This window comes from Hyaena hyaena, unplaced genomic scaffold (assembly GCF_003009895.1).
Source record: "Hyaena hyaena isolate Hyena2069 unplaced genomic scaffold, ASM300989v1 scaffold_606, whole genome shotgun sequence".
NCBI lineage: Eukaryota > Metazoa > Chordata > Mammalia > Carnivora > Hyaenidae > Hyaena > Hyaena hyaena.
The window spans coordinates 1,002,912-1,025,479 of NW_024081238.1; the positions used below are offsets into that span (position 1 = coordinate 1,002,912).

Below are 22,568 nucleotides of genomic sequence, written 5' to 3' on the forward strand. Positions count from 1 at the left end.
TTAAACATTGTTGCATATGGTTTATAACAAATGCATTAAAATTAATAGAAGTAGTTTACCGGCCATTGCCTTGGATCCGTAGGATTTTAAAAACTTCTGGAAATGTCTTGCCAAAGAAAACTTTCATTCAATAGTAACAATAAAAACAAACAAATCTGAATAATGCAAACAGCTTGCTCTGACTTTGCCTTTCTAAGCCCTGGCTTCCTTGTCATTCCGTACAAAGCCTGATTGTCTTCCTAGAAGGCTTGCAGTCCTGATTTACATTTTCCCTCAAGCTGGGTAAACCTGACAGCAGCAAAGTTCCAGTAGTCAAGTTGTAGTGACATTTCTAAAGCATGATCTAAACTTTTCAATAATTCTGCGGTGGGAGAGAGAAGACAGAAAATCGAATAAGGAACAGCCCTGGGATCAAAGAATGTTTCTGGTATGAACGTTACTTCCCTTTACCCTGAATGTTTTTCACTAGGCTCAAGGAAACAACGACAATAGTTTGCTTGGATCCTATATTGGAAGCTTATTTTTAATTTACTATTATCTGTTTCCAGGTGGAGCACCAGTATTCCCACAAGTTCACAGTAGTGGTGTTACGTGCCACCAAAGTGACAAAGGGGGCCTTCGGTGACATGCGTAAGTGTCCTTATTTGCTTTTCTGTGGAAAATGCATAATTTAGTCGCTCCAGTCATCTGACAAGCCAGGGGCTCCCTCTCTTTCAGACGTGGTTATCTTTGTCTGTATCTTTGAGTGATAACTTTCCTAACAGTTCTCTGATGCTCTGCTTTCTGTCGGAATAGTATTTTATCTTGACTTTACATTAATTGAGGCTCCTTGGAGTCAGAAAAAAAGGACTGTCTTATGAGATACAGATTTTTGGAATTAAAGTAAATTCGATTTAATTCTGTTTTGAAAAGAGTGCTGAGTCAAGACTTCAAACAAGCTGCCTCTGAGGCATTGTGCCTATAGGATTAAAAAAATGCAGTTTCTCTAGTTCTTATGCCCGTAAATGTGTTTATTATGTGTGGAAATAGCTACAGAAACTGGTGTAGCACAGCTTCCAGCAACCTGAACCGCAGCCTGAGGATAATGTTGAATTAACTTGCTGGCAGTAGCCTTTGCCATGCTTGGAAAAGCCGTTTTCCGAGTTAATCTCACCACTCAAAAGGCTGGGGGTCCTGGGGGCGGCAATACAAAGAAAGAGGGAGAAGGATTATGATGATGAGTTTGGAAAAGTTTTAGATCATTGCTAAAATATGGGAACGTGCGATTTACCTCTCGGAACAGATTTTGGAGAAGGAATGGAGATTGTAGGTTGTCAGCCTGGGAAGCAGGCAGGGAAGGCTGCCTCGCCGAATGATGTTCAAACTGGTACTTGGAGGAAGAAAACCTTGGTGTTGAGAGGGAGAAGTCCCAGGCTGAGCGAGCAGAGTTTTTGAAAGCGAGAGAACAGAGTGCCTATGAGGAACTTGAAGAGACCAAGTGTTGTGGGAGAAGAGACAGCAAAGGGGAAGGGGGACCAGAACGCATCTAACAAAACTGAGGTTGAGATTTCATCAGAAACGCAATGGGAAAAGTTTGATGGCATTTTTGTCGTAAGTCCCAAATTGACTTTTCATTTTAAAAAACCTTTGTTCTGGGGACGCCTGGGTGGCTTCGCCGGTTAAGCCTCCCACTCTTGTTTTCCGTTCAGGTCATGATCTCACAGTTTCATGAGTTCAAGCCCCACGTTGGGCTCTGCACTAACCGCGTGGAGCCCGCTTGGGATTCTCTCACTCTCCCTTTCTCTCTCCCCCTCCTCTGCTCGCGGTGCTGTCTCTGTCTCTCTCAATATAAATAAATAAACTTAAAAACATTTTAAAAAATGTTTGTTCTGGCCATATTGTGTTAAATGTATTGGAAGCAAATGTGGAATATACTTTTTATTTTTAAGAATAAAAAATATGATAACAGATGCAAGAATAAAAATGAGCTTGTTGAAATCATGCTGACAATGGGCCAATAGACAACAGTTAAGTACTATGAAAAAAAAATGCGGGCTCAGTGCCCAAGCCTTCAGCAAATGAGAGGGGGTGTCCAGGAAGTGGGTAAAAGTCAGAAGTAAACAGGGCACCTGTATGGCTCAGTTGGCCAAGTGTTTGACTCTTGGTTTAGGCTCAGGTCATGATCTCAGAGTTTCGTGAGTTCGAGCCCCTGCATCAGGCTCTGCACTGCTTGCTTGGGATTCTCTCTCTCTCCCTCTCTTCCTCTTTGCCCCTCCCCCACTCACACTGTCTCTGCCTCTCTCAAATAAATAAATACTTTAAAAAAGTTTTTTCAAACGTCCGAAGTAAAATGGGAAACAGGGTGTAGAATCTAATGGCAAGAGCTTTGGATGAGCAGTAGTTTTCATAGGAGATGAGAGTACAAGGATAATTTCTTCAATTCTCATCTGGCCCAGGGATTTATATTCTAAATTTTATCTCCTACTTCAGTCCAACCCATTTAAACACTCCTTGGTCAATGTTCTTCTGAAGTTATTCTTATTTTGCTTTTTATAATTGCTTGCATTTCCATCATTTAAATGGGAGTTCACTGGAAGAAAGGGCCACATCAGAAACCCTATTTAAAAACTGGTTTATCCCCCATGACCTTGAGAAAAGACACAGGCTTTAAAACTTAAGAGGCCGGTTGTTAGAAAAGCTCTTCTTAATTCTCTTGAAGCCTAGGTCAGTAACTTGCCAGGCATGCAAGTTAATAACCTAATTTGACTTTTAAAAAAATATAGTTATGTCTTATACAAAGCAGCAGCAACTCTTTCCTATAGCACAGAACTCTGGCATTCAGACACAATGGGTGTTACTGTGGTTAAGATGAGCCCACACAGCAGTTCAAGCTCTATACTCTGTGAGTCACCTTCAGCCGGTATGAATCTGATTTCCTAGCTACTTCCCCCACAGGCACAGGTATTTGGGCCATGGTTATTTATTAGAATTAAGCCAGGGGAGATAGTAGTGTAGCACATGTCATTTTAAACCTATGTGAGTTGACATTGACAATAATACTTATATATGAACATGAGATATTAACTCATGAGGTTCATTTTGGATCCTCACAGTGTCCACAACACAGCTTAGACCCTTGGTCTCTAGAAGCTTCCTTTTGAAAATGAAGGACCCATGGAAGGAATGGCCACTGGAGATTAATCCCTATAGGAAAAAGGACAGTGTTATGACATTCTGGTAGACTTTTTATTCAGCATTTGTAATTTGATTTTATTTCATTTGAGTTACTACATAATTTTTTTGGAGGAGGGGGAATGGTTGCTAACCCTTTATATCACCTTAATGAGTTTATAAAAAGTCAGGAAGAGGTAAGAAGGAAGAACAAGAGAAAGTCTTAGAGAAATGAATTCAGTGAGAAGGTTAGCATGAAAAAGTGAAGGGGTGCTATACATCACCAAGCACTTTATTTCTGAGAAGCTGTAGGAGATTATTACAGTGGAAAAGGTATTGGCACTAGCTGTCACTTCCCTAAGAGGAGTTTTGATGATACTGTGTGGTGAGCTTGATCAATACAAATTACCAAGTAAACTGAATTTGGATTCTTGGTGTATAGAATCCTTTCAATCTAGACAAGGATAAAACTACAAAAAATGCCCTAAGAGCTGAGAAGACCATGATAGCATAAACCTACACCCTCTTCTGCTGTTGATAGCGTCTGCATTTATTTAAGAAGGCAAATTTCCATAAAGTTTTACATGTTGATAAAGAAGAATGACAGATTACTCCTGGGTTTTTTGGTTTTGCCTGTGAATGTGGGAGCTTTCTCAAGGGTCCCACAAAAAATCAAATGGTTGGTTCCTAGTAAAATACCTATATCTGTCTTTTTCTTTTCTTTTTTTGAGATATTACTAAAATTATATCTATTTTTTATTTTGTCCCTTGATAAAGCATCCTTTTCTAAGTATCCCCATTTAAAAATATCATGTTATGTTGTCAAAACATCATAATAAAATTAGCGGCACCCCATGAACTTTCTTTTGAGGGGTCAGAGTTGGCATTTTAATCATAATATCTCCGGGGCGCCTGGGTGGCTTAGTCGGTTAAGCGTCCGACTTTCTCTTAGGTCATGATCTCGCGGTTCGTGGGTTCGAGCCCCGCGTCGGGCTCTGTGCTGACTGCCAGCTCAGAGCCTGGAGCCTGTTCCCGTCTGTGACTCCCTCTCTCTCTGACCCTCCCCTGCTCACGCTGTCTCTCTCTCTCTCTCCTAGAGATAAATAAAACATTAAAAAAATTAAAAAAAAATCATAATATTTCCTTCATTTTGTTGTTTTACCTAAGGGTCTGGGTCAGCCAAGGGCAGGACAGCCCCTTCACAGACCTGGTTGCTAATCACTGTGTACGCAAATGTATAATTTATATTGGTATCCCAGTGCCCAACCTTCCGTGCATTCATATTCTCACATCATATGAAGAGGTTGTTTGAAATTCATAATTGCAACTGACTTGCCACAGTCTTATTTTTAAAATAAGTAGTTTGCCTTATTTTGTCAATATTAACATAACTGTCACTTTTAAAGCTATAGTATTATATACATATGCAGTCCAACCTTGGTTTGGAAGCATTCTCTGTTCTGGGAACATGCGTGTAATCCAAAGCACTTGAGTCTCAAAGCAATTTCAAGCGCCATTGGCTCAGTTGGGATCATGTGACATTTGGCGTCACGTACTACTCATATTGCAAGACATCACTCTTTATCAAATTAAAATTTATTAGAAATGTTTGCTCATCTTGCAGAACACTCACAGAACAAGTTACTCATGGTCCAAGGTTTTACTGTATATTAAATGTAACATGTAGCCAGGAGCATGTCAACACTGCAGCAGGTGCAAGTGTTGATGGATATATATTGAACTCTGTATTTTTTATTATTCCTTTCCTCTGCTATCAGAGGTTACATATTTGCAGAATGACTACAGTGACCATAAAATTTCAGTTGGTAGTAGAGTTTTCTTTGTGCATATGTGAAATGAAGCACACAACCCTGGCCGCAAGCCTGATTTTAAAACCAAATGAAAGAGCCAGCACAAATGTTTTAGCCAACTCCCTGAGTTTCTGCTTCTTTTTATGTTGGGGAAAACACAGGTCAAAGGTGATAATGGAGGCCAGTCTCAGAATTCACAACTGGATAAAGTCATGTTTTATTCTGTAAGATGAAATTGGAAAATGGATACCGTAGTGTATTTGAAACAATAAAATACTATACCAGTTTTAGATATTTTTAAGATCCTAATTATGCAAATATACTAATGATTCTTGTCTGTCTCATAGGCACTGAACTCTTTCTCTTTACAGAATTAACGTCACCAGCGTTAGGGTTTCTGAAGATGGTTGTGGGATTGCAGATAGATCTACTTTCCTTAAGAATTCAGGAGAACACAGAGCTTAATTCCAACATTTAAACTTTAAGAAAAAATAAACATATCTGGGAGAATTATGAACTCCTGTATTGTAACCAACTTTTATTAGATTGTATTACTTCATATGTTAAGGTGCTCTTCTAGGGTTTTCTTAAAATCGGTAAGCTTGTATTTGCATAAAGTCTGTGTTTGTGGGTAAATGATGTTTTATTGTGGATAAACTCATAGGATCTAGATAATCTTCCTAATTTTTAAACAGCTGTGCCATTTACAAGTCCAAGACTGACCTAATCTCTCCAAGTGGTGTGTTTCAAACATTAATGTCCATGTGAGTCACCGGCGGTTCTTGTGTAGATTCTGATTCAGTACGTCTGGGAAGGGTTCCCCTCTTTCCTCCAGCCTTGCTCTCTCAAGCAGCAGCCTGAATCCCCTCACCCCCGGGACCACCCAGAGGATTTAGCCTCTTCAAAGGACATGACCTGCAATGCATAGTGTTAATAATTCCCTGGGAAACGGGCTTAGAACTCAACCTTCCTATTTGTAAGTGTTAGCCTGAGAGGCAAGGTGTCATGTGTGTATATAGAAGAGCATTATCTATTTAAGTTTTTGAGTGAAAATATATTATCTCTGGTAGACCTTCTTGAATACCATGGTGATCAAATCTCTAGGGAGCAGGCAGAATATATTTATGAAAGAGCATGGTCTCCAGAGGCAAAACACTAGTCCCTCATCCCATATTCTTGGGCAAGTTTCCTTTGTCTTCTTTTTTCACCATAGAAATGTTATGAGAATTCAGTGCATTGACTAATGTGAAGCGTGAAGCACTCACATGCCTGACATATAGTAAGTGCTCAATAGTATTATCTATTATTGTTAAAATTATTTCAGATACCAACATAAGACCTTCCTTCCTCCCTCCCTCCCTCCCTCCCTCCCTTCCTTCCTTCCTTTCTTTTTTTCAGATTTATTTATTTGTGTGAGAGGGAAGGGGTGGGGGGGATGCGCAGAGTATCCAAAGTGGACTCTGTGCTGACGGCAGCGAGCTCGATGCAGGGCTTGAACTCACAAACGCCATGAGATCATGAACAGATGAAGTCAGACACGCAACTGACTGAGCCACCCAGGTGCCCTGAGAAGACATTTATTTTTCAAATATAATCTTTGTGTGAGCTAAAGGATATTCTTTGGGGATATCCCATGCAGATGATTTTCAGTTTTTCACCTGGAGACAAATTTCCATTGTGAATTTCTTTGTCGAGCAAATTAAATGGATCCTTCTTTTTTTCTGCTTAAAAGAAGTAGATGTAGGATGGCACGTCCATTGTCTTTTCTGATGCACTTGGGCATAGTTCACTGCTGTGCACTTCTGCCAGCCATCCAAACTTCTGGTTAATGCTTGCCACACAGGCATCTAACCATGCATTAGTATGCATGTATGTGGCCTGTATCTTATGTTTTATAAAATAGGTGTTTAGCCTTGAGACTGGGAAAACAGTAAGATCTCAGAGAATTTTGGATGAAGGAATAGAATATACAAATATGTGCAATTATACCTTTCTTCTTGGATATTGCCTTCTTTTTACCTCACTAAAGAGAAAAGTTTAAAAAACAATTTTATACTCCATTTTTTATAGATTATAAATATCTGTTATTTCTATCCATACCCATCTAGAATTTTCCTGGGTTTTAAGGTATATAAATTTTATAACACCTTTGGATTAATATAATAAATCTTTTCCTGGATTAATTATGGGGTTTCAAATATATATATATATATATATATACACATATATGTGTATGTGTGTATATATGTATATAAATATATATTTATTTAAATAAATGGAACTGCTATTGGCTAACTAAATATGTGTATTTTTTCTGGAATCAAACATTTCCCTAGCATTAGCCCTTAAGTTATGATGAACATGAGTTTTGGTTTACTAATATTTTTGGAATGTTTTTGAGTATCCACCCAAGATTTAAAAAATTCTCTGTATAATGAAACAATTTCCCAGTGGCCTCTTTATGGAAGATAATTTCAAGATGAATAAAGTGTTCCAGAACATGCCTGTCTCTCATCTCTTATCTTGTATTTTCTACAAAGTTGAGAAATAGGTTGTGTTAGGAAAGAACTACTGTTCTTCGTTCATTTAGGATGTCATGTAGTTTATTAAATGGCCAAATGGTTTTAGGAATACAGTCCTTTTCTTCTCTATTTAAATGCCATGAGATTTTTGTGCATGTGTGCTTGTATGTATACATTTGTGGGTTAAGGTCTGATGAGTACTGTAAATACTGTTCTATATCTCTTGATAATATCAATTGATCCTTGAGTGGATTTTCACCACATTTATTCAATAAGATAAACAGCATATTCCAGTTGTATATTTAGTAGCAATGCTTTTGTGAGCTAACAACAACAGGTTCCTGTCAAAATAAAGAGTACATTATCAGTACTAATTGGGACACAGTCCACATGTTCCTTCTTTGTTTTCAAGGCCTATCAGTGATGGAACCTACTTATTTAGTTTTTATCATGTATGTCTTACACTTGAACTTCTTTGTCTTAAAATACTTTCATGTTTTACCCAAAAAGACTTCAACATGTTAGTATGCTCCCGAGTGAAGGGAAACCTTCATTCTAAAAACTTTTTAAAAACTGAGTGATATGCAGCCTTCTTCTCTTATGCTAAGTAAATTCTCTTTGCCAAAAGTCATATACCACTTCTGTACTGAAAAGGTGTGATTAATATCTCATGGAGTAACATTAAAAAAATAGTTAAATGTTTTTTAAGTTTCCTCAGAAAAGTATTAAACTTTTTATGTCAAAGAGAATCTCATGTGCTGCTCTAAAAGTTTGAGCATGTACATGAAAACATTTATCATGTATGCTATTTTAGTATATTTTAATATTTTAAAATATTTCTTAAAAATAAAAATCATATGGCACATAGATTGAAATGACTAGTTACATTTAGCCAAGGGACTGGGAGTTTTGTAAATTTCACCGACTCCTCAGAAGTACTTTTCCATTCTTACTCTTCATGATGCATCAATATATTTTTGAGAAATATTTTAGAGAAAATACTAGACAAAATTATTTGAAGTTGATATACAAAGTTAATCCAAATCTGCAGTTGCAAAATGAAATAACAGCTTGGAAATTTTAACTTTGGAAAACCAACGTTAAAGAAATATAACTTAGTGTTTTTTCCGGCAGGCCTCTGTTATTAAAAACAATATTTAATGTTTGCTTATTTTTGAGAGAGAGAGTGTGTGTAAACTAGGGAGGGGCAGAGAAAGAGGGAGATACAGAATCCGAAGCAGACTGAAGACTCTGAGCTGTCAGCACAGAGCCCGACATGAGGCTCAAAGCCTTGAAGCATGAGATCATTATCTGAGCTGAAGTTGGATGCTTAAATGACTGAGCCACCCAGGCGCCCCAAGCAAGGCTCCATTATTAACGTCCTCATCAATAAATGCTGAGCATCTGCTATTACTCATCTAGTGCCTTAAGAAGCACAAAAGAAATAAATATAATACGTGTGGTAGATAACTTCACTCTATTTCGTACCAGAAAGGAAGCCTGGTTTAGAGATTGGAGCAAGGAGTGTGGAACTGGCTTGCTTGGATTTAAATCTCCCTTCTATTTATTAACCCCATGATTTGGGGTAAGTTACTTAGCTTTCCTAGGCCTCAATTCCTCAGTGTTTACACGGAGGGTAACAATTACACCTTCCTCATAGGTTGTTTTGTTTTTGTTTTTGTTTTTTATGAGAGTTAAATAAGATTATGAAGTGTTTAGAAAGGGGCTTGATGCATAGTGTACACAATATGTGTTAAATAAATAAGTATAACTATTTAGTGGAGTTCTTAGTACTTAACATTTATTTATGTTAGCAAGCCTAGAAGCTATATGCTGTTTTTATTTTAATTTTACAGATACAAGAAATTTTTTACAGGACTTTAAGTAAATGATCCCAAATCACACAGCTGTTAGGTTTTATGACTAGCACTTAAATCTATCTCACTCTGATGTTTATTGTACAGTAGCTTTGCCTTTGAGCTATGTATGGCCTAGATGAGAAGATGAAACAGGTATGAATAACTCTGGAAAACCAACCCAAGAAGATATGCACTCAGTAATCCTTCAGTGTGTAGGCTGTATTATGTTACTGATTTTGAAAAGTGTTAGCAATGAGCTTCCCAGAAGACTTCACAGCTAGAGTGGAGATGTGTTTTATAACTTAAGTAAAATTTTAATATGTTATTATTAAATATTTTTGACACTTCATAGAAAAAAATCATAAAAGGTCTTAAACATGGTACGTCTGCTATACAGTACTTAGGGAATCTGGCTATTATTTAATGGTTTATGCTAGCGAATCAATGTCAGGTGGCAAGGATAATGCCTTGTTTGAGTACACTGGCCCTAAACGGGGGGGGGGGGGGGGGGGGGGGGGGGGGGGGGGGGGGGTGTCAGTCTTGCTGCACAGGGCATGTTGGGCAGTATCTAGAGACATTTTTAGTTGTCACAATTGGGGGATCCCTACTGGCATCTAATGTGTAGACTCCAAGGAGAGCACCTCAGAGCAAAGAATTATCTGACCCAAAATACCAAAAGTGTCAAGGCTCAGAGTTCCTTTTTAATGAAAAATAAGAATTATTCTTGTATAGGGTAGAATGCATATATACAACTAAATCTGTATAACTAACATTAATAATATAAACAAATGAATATGTTTTATAACAATACGTAAGAACTTCTAGAGAACTACTCTTTGTCTCCTACGTAAACAGGTGCCAAGAAACATCCTACATTCTAAATCTTTAAAAACATTCCAAACATAGATACTGATAACAAAGGTATTTTTGCTTCCTTCCAAAAAGTTATCATAGAGATTTAAGTAAAAAGGCAATGTGGGAAACAACAAAAATTTCAGTTCTGCTGCAGATTGGCCTTTAGCTTGCTTTGGGTGGTTTCACATTTATCTCTCTCTGTTTTCTTATGACTATCAACATTCTTTGTAGTAAGTTGTTTTTACTATATGCCAGATGGTAGGCTACTTCATTAATCTACTAAGTCAACTGTTAGTTCAGACGGCACCCAGTCAGTTGTGCAGAGATGCTATTGGGCTTTCTTCCTGACGTCCACTTGGCTAATGATACCTTCTGACAGTTTCACGTCTCTGCAAAAGGATGCATGTGGCCTGAGAACGCGCTTTTATAGACCCAAGGCTGTGAGAAAAAGGAAAATGAAAAAATAAGGAGAGTTCAAATTGGAGGCTCTGCCTGATAAATGGATTTTAAAATAGTGTTAATAAAACTGCTTTGTAATTTCAAAATATTTTTTAACATTTATTTATTTTTGAGAGAGCGAGAGCATGTGTGCATGCACACACACATTGGGGAGGGGCAGAGAGAGAGGGAGACATAGGATCCAAAGCAGGCTCTGCACTGGGAGCACAGAGCCCAGTGTGGGGCTCAAACTCAGGGACCGTGAGATCATGACCTGAGCTGAAATGAAGAGTCAGCCAGCCACTTAACCAACTGAGTCACCCAGACGCCCCTAAAACTGCTTTGTAATTTCAGACGAGGACAGGCTATTCTATGACTATTTGAGTTCCTAGACAATGCTGCTGTTATTGCAGGACTTTGCTCTTCTCTGTCCGGTGTGTCCGGAATCACTACCAAAGTTCTGTCTTACTAAACCATATTGGATTCTTCACTAATTTTTCTAGCTTCTGTATTTCCAGCAATTTACAATTCCAATTTTGAGTCTGTTCTGGAAGAAGCAGGGGCTGCTATCTATAAACAAGTCCCTTGACACTCTACCCTATTTCTTGGAGTTATGAAGGGTGGCAAGATCATATTCAAAGGTATATTATTATTATTGTATTTAGAATTTGAAAGTAAAGGTTAAATGCAAATGCACTGGGAAGAAATGACTTCCAAGAAAAAATACAAATGAATGGGGTACAAAGCTCCAGGAAGGTTGAGACATATTAGCTGAGAGCAGAGAGAAGTTAAGAGTGGGGAGATTGTTGTGCCTGAAATAAAGATCACCTTTTCTGCAGTATTGCTCAGGGCTACCCCATTATCCACTACTTCAGTAATGTTTATATTTTCCTATAATGTTTCAGACTTTATGCTAGACTCTTATACATAATAGTGAATAGGAAACGTGGTACCTGCCATCCTGGAGTTTGCAGTTTAATAGGGGCAAAAATAGATAAGAATTATTAGTGTTGGATTATTTGAAAGAGCAAGGAATTTGGCTTTCAGAAAGCCTAGGTTAAAATCCTATCTCTCATTGACCTCACTCAACTTACTAAATGTCTCTGAGTCTCAGTTTCCTCACCTTCGTGGTGGGAATAATAATACCTAAATCAGCAAGCTGAAGCTTTATGTAGAATTACTTCTGTTTTATGCAGATATATAGAGATGAGGCCTCTGGGGAATCTGATTTATAGCAGCCAGTTTTACCTGAGAAGAAAACAGAACAACTGGTTGCCTAGGGATGTATTAACCGGGTAAGGGCTAAATACAGGTAACATCTCCTTCTGCTCATCCTTTATGTGTACAGTATTTGGACCCTTGAATATTCTTAGGACAAGGACAGCACCTTAATAGCACTTAGTTATCAGCTAAAATGCCAAAAGAAAGCATAACGGTAAAACAGAAGCCATGTTTTCTTACTCAGAACCAATGCTTCTGCCATCAAGGTGACTGTGTGGAATGTTCGAAATGTGTGCATTCCGGAGATGCCACGTGGCCTACATGTTGACTTGAGGGAGTGTGTAATGGAGGAGGGTCACGACGAGAAGGAGAACCTGGGGTCCGGTCAGGGGCACCCTTGCGGTCCTTTGTCACCATGCATAGGTCTGCCCTCACAGTCAGTCAGTGAAAGACAAAAGTGTGTTTCACAAAGACAACTGTGGCATTGCAGTGGTGGCTTTATGAAGAGTGGTTGGAATGTGGGGAAAATAAGCCACCAGGAGATGATGTGAACAGCCCAGGTGAAAGGCACTGCTTACTTGGACTGGGGTGGTAATACTTTGAGCAGGCTTGAAGAGCCAGACGTGATAGCCACGCCATGTTAGAGGAGGAAGAGGTGGGGCTCGGAGGCAGATTGGATACAGGTGCTGTGAGGAAAAGAGAACGACCCTCATGTTTCCAACTCTGGGGCTGGAAGTGATGGTTCTGTGAAAGTAAAATGCTGAAAGTCAGGAAAAATTAACAAGTTCTTGGTTTATTTTGCTTTGTTTTTCTTTTGTCTTGCAGCTAAGGAAAGACATGTGGAAAGAGAATAAATTTGTTTTGTACCTGTTGAGTTTGAGGTATTTTTCAAAGGCGTTCAAGAACAAGATTCAAAGTCTCAGAGTAGAGAGGATTCAGAGATGTGATTAGGGAGAAAATCATATTTATGTGTAAGCTAGAGCCAAGAAAAGGACTCAAGGACTTCAAGAATTGATTCAGAATGCTTAAAAAAGATGGAAGCCTTTAAAAATATATTACTTAGCAATAGGTTATATATGGACATATAATCAAGAATCTCATATTTGTCCTCCTTGCAGTGTTCAGGAAATAAAGGAATGTATCATGACTGCCATTTAAAACGGTGATCAGCTTTTTTTTTTTTTTTTTAAAGATGACCAGCTTTTTTTTTTCAATTTTTTTTTTAATGTTTTATTTATTTCTAGGAGAGAGAGAGAGAGAGACAGTGTGAGCAGGGGAGGGCCAGAGAGAGAGGGAGTCACAGACTGAAACAGGCTCCAGGCTCCGAGCTGGCAGCCAGCACAGAGCCCGACGCGGGGCTCGAACCCACGAACCGCGAGATCATGACCTAAGTGAAAGTCGGATGCTTAACCAACTAAGCCACCCAGGCGCCCCGAGATGATCAGCTTTAAAGGATCTGAGATTAATCAAACTGAAGGATTCATGTGTGCCATGTGACCTGAAAGGTGCACATTGAGTGTGTTTTTTTAAGACATGATGAATAGTTGATAATTCCTTTATGAGCTGGTTTTGACTACATGAACATTAATCTTTTTAAGGGGTTCACTTCGTTTTGAAGGATTCTTTTGAAGGATTTGTAAGAGGTGTGAAATCAAAACCCACAATTTAGCGGTGAGCTGAGGGGGAAACTATTAGGGAAAGATATACTGAGGGAACATTTACAGAGGTAGGTAGGATGATATGATAATGATATCATTTATCTGCACAAAGGGTACTGCATTGAGAGAAAAAAAATTCATCAGGTCTCCATTGAAGCTATGATAGGGACATGATTTTTCCAGGAGCTGAGGGATGGGAGGCAGGAATAGAGAGATGTCAGTCAAAGGGAACAAACTTCTGATTATAAGATGAATAAGTTCTGTGGACCTAATTACAACATGGTGATTATAGTTAACAATACTGTATTCTATATTCGGAAGTTGCTAACAAAGTAGATCTTCAATGTTTTCACCACAAAAAGAAATGGTAATTATGTGAGATGAGAGAGGTGTTAACGAACCCTACTGTGATAATCATTTGGCAATATGTGTATCAAATCATCGTGTTGTACACCTTAAACTTACATCATGTTATATGCCTAGTATAACTCAGTAAAGCTGAGGAAAAAAAGTTACATTAGGGAGAATAATACTATGTAATGGAACAAGGTGGGGCACAATGAGTGGGAATTTTACAAGGTGATGGGATTGCAAGCAGTAAGTATAGACTACATTTATCTAAACTCTTTCATGAGGGTAGGAAAGATCTTGAGGAATTGGCAAAAATAATTTATTTTTTTTAAGTTTATTTAATTTTGAGAGAGACAGAGAGAGTGTACTAAGGAGGGGAGGGGGAGGGAGAGAGGGAGAATCTCAAGCAGGCCCCACACTGTCAGCACAGAGCCTGATGCAGGACTCGAACGCACGAACCATAAGATCATGTCCTGAGCCAAATCAAGAGTTGGATGCTTAATTGACTGAGCCACCTAGGTACCCCTGTTTAATTATTTATCTTTTGATGATCAATGTTTATTTATAGGTTGGGAAGATGTAGCCAGGGCAAAGCAAATGTTTACAGATTAAATTGGGGGCTGGGGATAAATGAGAAATATCTGAGAGGAGGTAGAATTGTATGATATTGAGAGAGGAATGTGTGGCTACTTGTTTTTCTAAGACATGAAGGAAGAACTTAAGTATGAATGAATACGTTTTCTAATTACAAATATGGCTTTACAATTGTGAGGTATAGGGAAGGGAAATTGAATGAGTCCATCTAACCCTCTTCTTTTGTTCTCTCAGTGAAATATGAGTCCGAGTTGTGCTCTCAGATAAGGAATAGTGGTTGGGATGGATGACTTGAGAAATGCAGTAAATATTGGGCAGTCATGTAAAGAATGGAAATCAAAGGAATAGGGATTAGTATCTGTTTGGTCAAGTTAATAACTCAATGGTCATTGGACCATGCTGAAGTAACTAATAGCAGAGCATTCATTTCCTCTGAGTGCAACATATAAAACACAAATTAAATTAATTTAAAGAATGTCTGAAAGATTGAAAAACTTCTGAGTCAACTGGGATCCGAGGGACCAAAATCTCAGAGGAGAGAAGTCTCTGAAGTAGGCCTCAGTATTCTGCAAGCCATCTTCCCCCTTGATCCACTGCTGGCTCGTGGGTTTGGGCGTCACGAGGATGTGGGAAGTAGCCAAGCAGTCAAGAGGCAGATGATCCACCAGAGCTTTGGCAATCTCAAAGGACTTGGGGACCCAAAAACTGCATTTCCGAACCAAGCCAGTTAGAATTTGAGAGGCAGAGTCTGACAGAAGGGAAACTCAGAGAAGCTGAAAGTCAGTGCCTTCACCATGTGCACTAACTGACGTCTTAATCTGTGCGGGCAACAGGCTGAGAAGCAAACAACCCCCCCCCCCCCCCACCAAACCAAGCAGAGATATTGGCAGTAGCACAGTGCTAAGAGGGAAAAAAATGGAATTCAGAACTGCAAAATGTCAAAGGGCCTTCAAAACACCCTGGGCTCTCAGTTGAGAAGTTCCAGTGGGAGTGAACAAGAGGTAGGCTGCACCTTACTAAGATTGGAGTCAGTTCCATTTTTTATTAAGGTCAGGAGATCTCACTGTCTGCCAGAAGATAAGATGGGTCCTCTGTGGAGGTAATTCTAACTCCCTTGCCATTTTTCACGGAAAGGTCTGGCATTGAGCCAAGAATTGCCAGGTGTACCAAAAACTAAGATCAAGAAAAATAAATAGATCTGCACATATTATTTAAAATAATTATGGTTAACATGTTCAAGAAAACAGATGGCAAGATGGAGAATTTTACCAGGCAGCCAGATATATAGGAAAGAATCAAATGGAAGAATTACAACTAAAAACAAGAAGTGAAATTAAAAACTCAGTATATAGGTTTAATGTAGGTTGGACACATCTGAAGACAGGGAATTAAGTGACTGACTAGGTTAGGAGACAATATCCAGACTGAAACACAGAGAACAAAACGGTAAATAAACTATAGAGTAAAACATTAAGAATATCTAGATATCTAGAGCATGATAAAAAGCACTGGGAAGGAGGAAGTATGTGTGTGTGTGTGTGTGTGTGTGTGTGTGTGTAGGTTAGAACTCAAGGATAGATACAAAGAATACCAATCCTAGGCATATTGCAGTAAAATTGCTGGAAACTAAAGAGAAAGAAAAACATGTTCTAAAGGTATCCAGAGGAAAAAAGGCATTTTAAAAAGCAACCACAAGGTAAGAGAATGGACATCCTGAAGTGCTGAAATAAAATACCTGCCAAAATAATTGAAGAAGTTAAAGAAAGACAACTTATACTACCTGTCATCAGTGTATTATTAAACTATGATAATTAAGACAGTGGCATTAGTGCAAGAGTAAATGAGTAGACTAGTGAATAGGCAAATAAAAATCCAGAAACAGACTTGTATTTATATGATCACTTGATTAATATAAAAGTTATATTGCCATGCAAGGATAAAGGCAGTCTTTCCAGTAAATAATACTGAGTCTGTTGGTTATACATATGAAAAAAATCATAAATGCCCCTCACACCATGCACAGAAATTAATTCTCATTGGATTCTAGATCTCAAGATAAAAATGTAAAACAAGTGAGATTTTTGAAGAAAACTATTTTATGACACTGGAATAGCTAAAGTTTTCTTAAAAGACAAAAAGCAGGGACACCTGGGTGTCTCAGTTGATTAAGTGTCCGACACTTGATTTTCACTCAGGTCATGATTCCAGAGTTGTGAGATTGTGCTCTGCTTAAGATTCTCTCTTTTTCTGCTCCACTCTGCCCCTCCACCCCCACCCCCCACTCGCACCCCCCCCACACACACACCCTGTCTCTATGTAAAATATAAAAAAGGACAAAATGCATGAATTATAACAAAACAGATGGACACACTGAACTATATTAAAGTTAGGCATTTATTTTGATCAAAAGACATCATTAAAATAGTAAAAAGATAAACCCTAAATGGGGAAAATATATTTGCAACTTAGGTATGGCTGTCAAAGGACACATATCCAGAATATGTAAAGTACTCCATAAACTAATCTAAAAAACAGACAACCCAATGGAAAAAAATGGACACACAATTTGAGTATGCCCTTCATTCCAGAGAACTGCCAATTGCCCAATAAAAACCTATGAAGAAGTACTCAACCTCATCGTCATCCAAGATGTGTGAAATAAATCCACACTGGGATACCATCATACATCCACCAGATGCTTAAAATTACATGATTGACACTATTAAGTATTGGAAGAACGTGCTACTGCGTGACTATTAACATCAGCGTGTACAATGGCATAACAATTTCTTACCTAAGGAATTCCATTCTTGGGAATTTTGCAAGAGAAACATACATATGTACACAACAAAAGCCACATCCAGCATGTACATGGCAGCATCACTGATAATATCCCAAAATGGAGACAATCCAAATGTCCATTAACAGTGAAATGGCTAAACATTTCGTGGGATACAGTCGAACAGTTTACATCAATAATAACATATCTTACACATTTCACTCTGGATGAATGTCACATACTTAGTGGTGACCGAGTTGTACATATTGTGATATTGATTCTATGGATAAAAAGGAGGTAAAAATATTCTACGGTGATAGAAGGCAGGGCACTTGTCACCCTGCTGGAGGGATTTGAGGGAAGCTTCCGGAGTACTGCTAACGTTCTGTACCTTGTTCTGGGTGGTGATATTGTGAGTGAGTTCAGATTATGAAAACTCAAGCCTATAGCTCTGATCTTCTAACTCTTCTGCCTATATATTATGCTTCAACAAAAACTTTATGTTAAAAAAAGAACCAAATGGTGATTGAAATTCATATATTTACAGTGAGTTTAACAGTCATTTTCCTGACTCGCTACCCAGCCAGCAGAGTACACAGGGAGTAAAAAGTTTGCAATCATAAAACCTTTTAAGTTTTTAAACCTTTGAGTTGAAAAGCTTTAAGTGCTCCATTTAATTACCATTATCACGAAATCATACATGTTTCAAAGAGTGATGACATTTGAAAGCAATATTCAGAGGCATTTATTTCAACAAATTAGTATTTACTTTTTGATCTTACTATGGTACTCCTATTTTGGTGGTAACTGAAGCAGAATGCTTGAATATTCAATCACCTTAAATAGATTACCTGCTAACACACCCTGCATACTTTACTCTTGGATTTGTTTTCACATGGCTACTTGAAAAGGTCTTTAATGGCTATAAAGAAACGGAAGTGAGTTACTGGATTATGCTTATTATAGTCTATGGGGAGAATAACTCCGTGAACAAATGGCCAGCAAACCTGTCAGCTTCTCAATGCCAAAATGTTTCTACTTTTCTGCCCCTGTTATTTATATCATTGTTCTTTAGTGGATTCTAATAATATACCTTAAGCCACATTTTTGAAATTGTATACATAAGAACCACTAAGTCAAGTTGTTAAAAATGCAGATTCCCAAGCTTGAGCTCTGACTGAAGATGCAAAGTATGTGCATTTTTTTTTTTAAATATTTTTATTTATTTCTAGGAGACAGAGAGAGAGAGAGAGACAGCGTGAGCAGGGGAGGGTCAGAGAGAGAGGGAGATACAGACTCTGAAATAGGCTCCAGGCTCTGAGCTGGCAGTCAGCACAGAGCCCGACGCGGGGACTCGAACCCACGAACCGTGAGATCATGACCTAAGGGAAAGTCGGACGCTTAACCGACTAAGCCACCCAGGCGCCCCAAAAGTATGTGCATTTTTAACACTGGATGTTTCTGTGAGGATATTTTAGAGGACTACATTTTGAGAAACACTACTTTAAGCTCGCTATCAATAGTAATAGCTATTTGGAAAGTGATATTTTGACTCTGATTTAGGGAGATTATTCTTTTGGGGATTTTTTTTTTTGCCATTTATTGCAAGAATTGTATCAGGGTATGAGTCACCTTCATTTAAGGCAAAGGGTTTAAGTTGCTCAGCAAAGTGGATATGAGGAAGCAAATGGAGAATATTTAAAATAGAACTTATAGAATATAGAAGCTGCCATCAGCCCCTATCATGAATCACATAATAATATTTTGTTCAGACAAAGCTGAAGTGTCAGATGGACCTGTTATTAATTTAGGAAGGCACTCCTTAAACTACTAAAGTTTATGAGAAGTTTTACAACCCTGGAATTCTGAAGCTATTTCTGGTGCATGTAGTTTCATGTCATCTTTATGGGAACAAAAAGTGATCTGTATCCCACACCCCTAACATTTTTGTTTGTCAGGATTTAGATAAAAGGATGAAATGTGAGAAAGTCTTTGCCCACACATTACCTCTTTGCTTTACCACCTGTTTGACTAGAACTAATCAAGGTGATGCTGAATCATTGACTCAACATCCAGTTACCCTATAGACATTAATTCACAAAACCATGAACTAAGTATACAGGAGAAAAATATCCAAACATTTCTTTTCCTACATTTGACTTCTTTTTCCTCTTAATGCATACCTAGGAACTTCTCTCAAGCACCTGGCTAAGATTGCTGTCATACTGGACTGCTTTCCCTTTTCAAAACTGCTATGTGGGGAGTGCCTGAGGGGCTCAGTCTGTTTAGCATCTGACTTTGGCTCAGGTCATGATCTCGTGGTTCTTGAGCCCCATGTTGGACTCTGTGCTGAGAGCTCGGAGCCCGGAGCCTGCTTCAGATTCTGTGTCTCCCTCTCTCTTTCAATCCCTCCTCCATTTATGCTCTGTCTCTCTCTTTCTCTCTGTCTCTCTCCCTCCCTCTCAAAAATAAACATGAAAAAAAAAGCTTCCACGTGGTACAGTACCAATGAAGATTATACATTATGCAAAGAATGTGAGCTGTGCGATTAGCATAATCCAATTCGAAATTAACATCCTAAAATTCCTTTTCATCCTGCAGATCCTGCCACTGGCAGATGTTTCTCGGCTTGCAAAGATTAGCAGCATTGCCGTCGGCAGTATCAACGTTTGCAGCTGTCGGTGGTTTTCCACTGTCCAGCACCCTTTGACATCTTAACTGAGGTCTCTTGCTAATCAAGCGAGAGAAGAAACTACTGCCACTCTTGACAGAAGTTGTAGACTATTGATTTTAGTTAACAATGAAAAGAAGAATCCAAAGTGACAGCTTTGAACTGGGTTCTGGTTTTCTTAAAAGGGGTCTGTCAATGTTTTGATGTCTGAATGTAGCATTGGCATCTTGTCGTATGGTATTTTCTTTATGATTTTTTTCAGAGTTAGAATTTGCCAAGGGCTGTGACCTGAACTGAGCATTCAGAATGGCCTAGAAGATGGTTCTATCCCTGACTGACTTATGCTACTTCAATTTGCTGCATTCTTTTCCTATTCATGGGTTTCTCCCAAGGAACTTAACTTTCTGCTTTCTCTTTCTTATTTGGCCCAAGAAAACCTCTCCCTCCTTTCCTCACATTCAGAGGAAGACCAAGCCTCAAAGGCAATTTCTCCACCTACAATTTGACTTTATTTGTGTGTAATAATCTGAGTGACTGAGTTACTAGTCATGGGTGTAGTGTATCTGCTTGTCTCCCATTTACCTTTGCCTCTCAAATTAGGCTGTGAGCATTTGACTCACTTCCACAGTTCAGATCTGCAGTTTCACATTTGGTTGCCTGGTAAAGCCCAACTGCTTCTTCACAGGTAGTTCCTGGCGTTAAAGTAGGCGCTCAAATATTTGTTGAATGAATGAGTGATGTTTACCATTTGAATGCCTCCTCTTCCCAGACACTTTTTGTTTTCTAGATTGATGTTTGCATGGTTTTGTGTGTTCTAGGGTTCGGAGGAAACAGAAAAGAGCATTAGCCCCATGGAAAAGAACCTGCCCTAGGGGACAATAAAGGGGCTCCGTTTTTGCCCATTTAACGTGAAGGACCAATTCAATTGTCTCCTTTAAATCATGTGTTGACTTCTACTAAGAAGAGGAAAGATATTTTTCTTTATGGCCTTCCACCACCTGCTATTCTAAACCTGTAATTTTGTTTCTGATTTGCAATCTTGAGCTCTGGTCTATGATAAGATCATGGTTAAGGACAAACATCATCTCCTGGTTGAGGAGGTGAGAAGAGTCACCTAGTAACATGCCCACCTCTACTTTGGCCCGTTTCCCCTTGCTTTCCTTCCTGAGGATATTGAGCAGTATTTTTGTTTTCTAGTTTGTCTTCCATGGTCTGGTTGAGAAATACAAGCACTGAGTTACAAATTGCAATATGTAAATGTATCAAACCAACATACTGTATGCCTTACGTTTATGCAATGTTATGTGGTAATCCTCCATAAAAATAAATAATAAATAAATCCAGTAACTACCTATTTCCTTTTCTCTAAAACAGGATATCGAAAGTGTGAACAGAAGATGACCTACATCAGTATCAGCTAGAATATTTATTTTAAAATGCAGATTCCTGGGGTGCCTGGGTGCCTCAGATGGTTAAGCATCCAACTCTTGATTTCAGCTGAGGTCATGATTTCACAGTTTGTGAATTTGAGCCCCGCATTGGGCTCTGCGTTGTCAGCATGGAGCATGATTGTGAATACGTCTCCTCTCTGTCTGCCCCTCGCTCACTCATGATACTCTCTCTCTCTCTCTCTTTCTCTGTCTCTCAAAAATTAATAAACTTTAAAAGATGCACATTTTTAGGTTCTCTACAGATCTACTGATCATAGGTCTTGGGAGATGAGGGTCAGGGATCTGCGGGGTTTTTTTATGTTTAGTTATTTATTTTTGATTGAGAGACAGCAAGCGAGGGAGGGGCAGAGAGACAGAAGAGAGAAAATCTGAAGCAGCCTCTGTGCTCTCAGCACAGAGCCCAAAGTGGGGCTCATGAACTGTGAGATCATGACTTGAGCTGAAGTCAGACGCTTAACCAACTGAGTCACTCAAGTGCCCAGTAGAATGGAGTCATCTATATTACACTCTTACTTTTGACACTCAGCTGCCTTTGACCATCGATGCATAAGGTTCAAACCGGAAAATGAAACAAAAGACGATTCCAAATGCTTATACCACATTCACAAATCTTTCCACTTTACAATAAAAAGGCACACTTAAAAAAATGTGATCACCACATAGAACTTTGAACAGTGTTTAAAAATTAAGTGAAGGACATTGATTAAATTGTTTGGCCATAACTACTGTTGAAAGACAAAGAGTTCTTTAGTTTTCTTTGATGAGCAATCATTTGAGAACTATTATTTTTGCTTTTCCTTTGTTCTCAATTTTTATATCTTTTTGTGTGGATGTGTGTAACACTTTCTCTCTCCCCCCCATTTTCTCCTTCCCTCTTCTTTTCCATGACTCTCTCTACTTTCTATAGCAATGCCAACCTTATGATATCATCTTTAGAACTTAGGAATATGATGTCATTAAAAGAATGATCGTTGCAGTCAGAACTTCCCCTGAGACTTACTGGCTGGATGATAATAAACATATTGCTTAACATCCCTCAGTTCCTGTTGTCTTAACAGAGCACTTACCTTGTAGTACTGTTGGGAGATGTGAATGAGACTAATATATGTAAAGTGCTTAACAGACATCCTAGCAGTTATTACTCAACTGTTGGTTTTTGTGGTTATGAATTACAATGGCCACATAGGAAAGGACATGTTACAAAGAAA

At 38.6% G+C, this 22,568-nt stretch overlaps 1 protein-coding gene across 2 annotated transcripts in view; it reads left to right on the forward strand.

The window, feature by feature from the left end:
• PLA2G4A (phospholipase A2 group IVA) overlaps positions 1 to 22,568 on the forward strand; it is a 160,465-nt gene that overhangs the window by 43,830 nt on the left and 94,067 nt on the right. For both annotated transcript variants that reach the window (XM_039257200.1, XM_039257201.1), the window contains one exon: positions 549 to 630. In XM_039257200.1, coding sequence (XP_039113131.1) covers positions 549 to 630 — 82 coding nt within the window. The remainder of the gene's footprint in view (positions 1 to 548; positions 631 to 22,568) is intronic.